Source organism: Cryptosporidium hominis (genome assembly GCF_000006425.1).
Source record: "Cryptosporidium hominis TU502 chromosome 2 CHRO012099, whole genome shotgun sequence".
Taxonomy (NCBI): Eukaryota; Apicomplexa; class Conoidasida; order Eucoccidiorida; family Cryptosporidiidae; genus Cryptosporidium; species Cryptosporidium hominis.
In genome coordinates, this window is record NW_667096.1 from 1 (window position 1) to 6,613 (window position 6,613).

Here is a 6,613-nt window from a genome sequence, read left to right on the forward strand (position 1 = left end):
TCTTATAGAAAATTCATTCAATAATTGTTTTGGTACATCTTTTTATAATTTAATTACTATTGGATTTTTCATATTTGCTATATTATCTTATTTTATATGTTTTTTTCTATTTATTTATAATTGGATTTATCTTGAAAAACAAAATTCTAATAGAAGAATAATAACAACAACCAGAACATTTAGTAGAAATAATATCAGTAATAGTATTAATAATATCAATAATACTGAAATAAGAGAAATAGAACTTACAAGAGAACAATAATAACAATAAAAAGAAAAAGAAAGGGTAGGAAAAAAAAAGATCGAATATTATATCTAATATTATTAAACAATAGAATCTAATAAGTTTGAATAATCTTTGCTAAATAAATTCATTGACTGTATAAGAATATCTGCAGGACTATTTATATTTAAAATATCATCTTCTTTTTTCAATGATTTTTGAATAAATTCTGACAATGTTCTTCTCCAAAATTTTGTACCAGAAAACCCATGAAATATACCAAATACTGGTTTTAAATACATATTTAATTCTCCTATAGTAAATTGACCTTGATCTTTAATATTTCTTGGCTTAAATTTAGATAAATATTCTACATATCTTTCCAATACAATCCTTCTTGTTAAGTGAATACTACTATTATTACCATTAGTATTATTACTATTAGTATTACTACCATTACTATTACTATTATTATTATTATTATTATTATTATTATTATTACTAACTTGATTATAACTAATCCCATAAATCATACTATCTACTTTTGATAATATAAATGGATTATTCATGACTTCTCTTCCTATCATGACTCCTTTTATCTTATTAATCCATTTACCTGATTGAATGATTTGATATAAATTTTGATATTCTTGAGTTAATGTAAAATAAGAATTAGATGATAATGTTTCAATATGATGATCATCTTTCAAATGATCAGTTCTTATTTTCTTAATTTTTGTACAATTATTAATTTCTATTTCATTATCTTTTATATCATCTTTATAGTTGTTTAAATACCATTGAATATACCAATCACCAGTTAATATTGAAATACATTCTTGTATACTTGTTACTCCTCCATTCAAAATAAAAGTTAAATTAGGAAAATCAAGAGTTAACATATAAACCCAATAATATTTTAATTTTGGAATGGTTCTATTTTTACTAGGATTAATACCATTTAACCAAGCTTTTCTTGCATGTATAATAAATACATTTGCTCCTATAAATTTATTTTCCGTATAATCAATAGATTCTAATATATTTTGATCAGAATGATCATCAGATTGTGGAAATATACAAGAATAATCTTTTTTATTTTGATTATTTATATTACAACCAGATACTAATGATATAAAATTATATAAATGTTGATATGTATCATATTGATCAACTCCAATCCTAGTTTTAACTGATATACGTTTATTAACTAATCCCAAATCAATTAATTTTTTGTTACATTGATCAACAATTTTTGCAACTCTAAGTGGATTTTTAAATAATGATGCTCCAAAACTACCTTTAGAAGCTACTTTACATGATGGACATCCAACATTTAAATTAAAATTCTGAAAACCATATTTATAAGCTATTTCAATAGCTTTTTCCATTTTTTGAGGATTATTACCACCCAATTGTAATACTAGAGGATTTTCAATATCATTCTTTTTAAAATGTACATCTTGAAGAATTTTTCGTCTATTTTCATCATTATAACAATGTATGATTGTATCATCTACTACCATTTCTGTCCATAATTCTGTTTTTTTTGAGATAATTCTACATAACATTCTAAAATGACTGTTTGTAACATCAAGCATTGGTGCTACAGAAATTACTGAATCACTTAAATTATTATAAGTTGTCAATAATTTCTGTTTTTGTTCCTCTTCATTATATGATTGGTCATCCTTCATAATTTAATTAATTTAGTTAAAATTTAACTAATCTAATATTAATAGTGACAATAACAGAAATTATTATTATTATTGACGATATTCCATCAATATGTCAAAAATTACCATTTTTAAATAATGAAAAAACAAAATATGGAATGGCGCCCAAGCCGGTATAGTGATCTGAAAATAGTGCAGCATTATTTTTTGGGGGGTGTGAAGCGGGAATGAGTCACCACGGGTAAAGTGTAATAAAAATCGATTAAGAGCAAAAAAATATATAGCATGCAAATTTGTTTGTTTGTTTTTTTTTTTCGTTTTCTTATAAATTAAAAAAAAAATTAATATTAGATTTATAACAATGGAAAAATTATACATTAGTACTTTTAATTAGTAGTTAAACTACTGTCTCATTAAAGTAAAATAGAAGTCTGTTGATTATTTTTATTACTATCTCTGTCTGATGATAAAAAGTCAGACTTAAAAGGATCATTAGCAGGTGGAGATTTTGCTGAAACAAAATCAAATATGCCAAACTCATCATCTTCATAAGTACTGGCACTATAGTTGTTATTATTGGCCTGTAAACTTTTCTCTTCAAAATCAAAAACATCAGTAATACTATTATTATTATTGTTATAATCATCACCATAATAATTGTTTCTAATATTAGTATTAAAATTATCATTAGATGTAGAAGATGAATTAAATATATCATCAAAATCATCAATTACATTCTTTCCATGCACTGGTAGTACTTGCTTTGGCGCTGATAACGTTGTTGATACTGTTTCTGATATTGGCACTGATATTGATTCTGGTACTGTTTCTGAATTGTGTACTGGTATCTTTTCTGATTCTTGTCCTATATTTATAATAGAATCATCATTCAAGTTTTTACTAGTATCAATAAAATCGTCAAAATCAAATTGATTTTGAGAGGAAGAGATTTCATGGTTGTTATTATTACTATAGACAAACTTCCCTGTGATATCACTATCATCTTTTTCTGGAGAATTATAATTAGAAAAATCATCAAATATATTGTTAACTTGCTCGATATTGTTTTGTTGATTATCTATATGATTTACTTGATTGTTAATTTGATAATTATAAGTTTCACTGAAACTAATTTGATCATTTTCTTGATCGAAATAATTTCCATTATTTTTCAAAGTTGTTATTCCTATTTCTGATTCATAATATTCATTATTTCTTGTATCAATATCATTTCTATTATTTATAATATAATTATTATTTGGAGAATTTCCACTTGTAAAATCTCCAAAATCTTTATTTTCTATTATAGGAGACAGCATGTTATTATTATTATTATTAAAATCTTTATATTCTATTGGATCATTTTGATCCCCAAAAACGATCTCATTATTTACTTGATTTAATCTCAAATCTGTGTTACCAATACTAAAGTCATCTAAATTCTCTTTAATCGGAACAAAATCAAAAGATTCCTCACCCTTATAATTATCAAAGAATTCCTTATCCCAATTATCATTTTGAAGTTGGTTATTATTCGAATCGTTTACTTGAAAACTTATATCAGCCATATTCTCATCAAAATATAAATCTTCTTCTATATTCTTTTCTACACTATTACCAATCAGGGTTGGATTTGAATTGAAAAATGTTGTATTTATTACTTTTTCATTTAATTGATTAGATCCAATACCTCCTGTTCCAACTCCTCTATCACCATTAACAGCAAAATTATGACGATTATTGCTACTAAAACCACCATTAACTTCCACTTCTTCATCTTCTTCATCTTCTTCACCATCTGACCACCAATCATTGCTAATTTTGTTTTCGTTTCTTTCCATTCTCCCTCCTATTCCCATACTTGAACCGCCTCCACCCATCCAAATATCAGCTCCTCTTGCTCCAATACTACCACCTTCTATATTAGCATCCCTTACTCCCAATAAATTACTAGGATTTTGCTTTGTATTCGAATTAGAAAGCTTTGCTGCAATTTCTTCAGCTGAAAGTGGAGTAGCAGCTAATTCATCCACTAAATCATCTTCCATCAACAAAGAATCTATTTCATATTCTGTTTGATCATTTCTCGTCTTATTAAATCCTCTATAATGAAAATTTGGACCTGTTGATCTCGTACTTCCAGAGAAATATGTCACACAGTTACATAATGAAGATACTGTTCTTGCTAAAATTAGCTGAATCATTTAATATAATAACAAATATAAATTATATGCATAAATATATCTGTTTATTATATTATTCACTCTAATTCCTCCTATTAATTCACAAATTGATTAATTCTTATTTAATATCAATAACTTTATTCAATCAATTATTAATTGATGTATGATTCCCACAGTTTTCTCAGTTTAAGCTCTAAGAAAAAAAAAAAATAGAAGACAATAATACACTTTTTATACTTGAATATATTTGCTCTTTGTAGATTTTAATCCTCAAATTTTTTCTTTCTATTCTCTTCTTATTGATAATTTTTCTTATCAGCAAACCCTTAATTCTCTACACTTACTATTTCTTTCTTTTTATTTCTTTCCTTATTTCACTTCACTTCCTCTTTCTGTACTTCTATATATATAAATATATACAATTCTAATTTATTTATTTTTTTCTTGTTCTTAAATACATAGAGTTTTTACTCGAATTATTGATCAAATTAACTCTATATTTTCACAAACATATATATTGTAATAATAATAAATTACTATTATTCCCTTTAAAGTTCACCTTTTCTCTCCTCAAACTCTTCTATATAGTGATCCACGTTATTATTTGTACTTTTTGAAGAAAAAAATTCAAATTTTCATGTATTTCACCTAATTTTCTTTTTTTCACACTTATCAACCTTGATTTTACCTTACCATACGCAACAACCCGCCCATCTTGAACTACGCATGCATTAGGCGCGCGCGCCCGACTCGATACTCTAGTATAAAGTAGACATAAAAAGATATATATTTATATTCATATACATATTTATTTATATATAAATATATAAGGTAAAGAATAAAAAAAGACATAAATTTTTGGAAATTAGTATTAATAAAAATAGTAAAAATAATAAATAATGCAAAAAAAAAAATTGTATTAAAAATCAAAGAATTATTGAATCAATTAATTCAGTTTGGTAATTCTTGGTGGCTTTTTTTTTTTTTTTTAATTAAAAAAGAAAATATTTATATATTTTCTAATAACTTGATTGTATTTAATATCTATATTAAATATAATGATGTTAAGTCACCTTGAACTACTATAACTCGATATATTAAAGATAAAGAACGAAAGTATTAGTTTACAAATATAATACCGAAAATTTAGCAATTATTTAATATCGTTTGATTTTAAATGGGTATGGATTAATTATAATTGGCTTTATTTATAAGTATATTTATGATAAATTATTTTGGAAATTTCAAGAATCTTTATTAATCCTCTCATTAGATAATTACTCAAACGATATTATATTTATTTTGGTCAAAATATTATTTCGAACAATTTCAATCTATTATTGCTTTAATTACGACTATATTATAAATACTAAATATGAATAAATAGTCCGTAAAGTTAACAATACTTCCGTATATAATATTTATAAAGGGAAAATAATAATAATTAAAAGATAACAAATACTAGAGAACAGATAAATAATTAAAAACAAAACTTCACTTTTTTTCGAATAAATTTTCCCTTTACCGACTTAATATTTCCAATATATTTTCGAATTGAATAATGAAGAAATTGGTTTCTCTCTATATTGCTACTCTTTGTCGAAGAATGTAATAAGTCTGTATTGCAAACTGGAAATCAAACTATATATATTTAGTCTTGACAGCAAAGAGCCTAATAGTATATACATGCATATATTTATACTTAGTATATTTATCCAGTATATACCACTCGGAATGTACTTGAATTCATTATCCATATTTACAGTAATATAGAATAACAATTATCTTTCAATAGTGAAGAAGAGAAAGAAAGAAGGAAAAGTAATCTGAGTAACATTTAACCATTGAATGGTCAAATTTCAATTAAAAAATGCTTTCAATGATGACAAAAATTAACGTTTCTCAACATTCGCAGTGTTGTACCGAAATGGAGATCTTAAATATGCGCATTTAAGACTCTATGATGGACTTCCTTAGATGTCTGAGAGAGCATTTTAAAGATATTTACGACTCCATCCTTCATTTAGCTTAGTGTATGAAAAGCTAATTGTATGTAAAAAAACATTATTTGTTATCTTTTTTCTTTATTATAAATGAATAATCGACTAATTTTCTATATTAAGAGCTAAACAATTTAATACTATATATATTTGGACAATTTCCCGCCTAATATTTAATTGGCTTAATTTATTTGAAAGAAGTCGTTTTCTAAATATTTATTCCTTTAACAATAATAAAAATAATAATAGTAATATGAGCACAATTTAATCCATTAAATGTGCAAGTTTCATTTTAATTATATTTTAACTTGAATATAATTAAAATGCATTTTGATTTTAATGTAAATTTAACTCAAAGAAACTTTTAATGACATTTAATGTTCATGCTTGTGCAATAATATAACATATTATTATAATATGGGGAATTTTTTTGGAAAGTATTTTTTCATGTTATTCTCATAGATGATTCTTCTTATTAATGTATTTCCTGATTGTTTTCAATTCAGGGAAATAATATACATTGCAAGATAG

At 24.5% G+C, this 6,613-nt stretch overlaps 2 protein-coding genes across 2 annotated transcripts; both read right to left on the bottom strand.

The window, feature by feature from the left end:
* Nucleotides 1-324: 324 nt before the first annotated feature.
* Chro.20381 (hypothetical protein) lies at nt 325-1,920 on the bottom strand. The annotated part of the gene is made up of 1 exon (XM_660715.1): nt 325-1,920. The coding sequence occupies one exon, from the start codon at nt 1,918-1,920 to the stop codon at nt 325-327; it is 1,596 nt and encodes a 531-aa protein (XP_665807.1).
* Nucleotides 1,921-2,312: 392 nt separating this feature from the next.
* On the bottom strand, nt 2,313-4,103 carry Chro.20382 (hypothetical protein). Its single annotated transcript, XM_660716.1, has 1 exon — nt 2,313-4,103. One exon carries the CDS (start codon nt 4,101-4,103, stop codon nt 2,313-2,315), a length of 1,791 nt encoding a protein of 596 aa, XP_665808.1.
* Between the last annotated feature and the right edge of the window lie 2,510 nt (nt 4,104-6,613).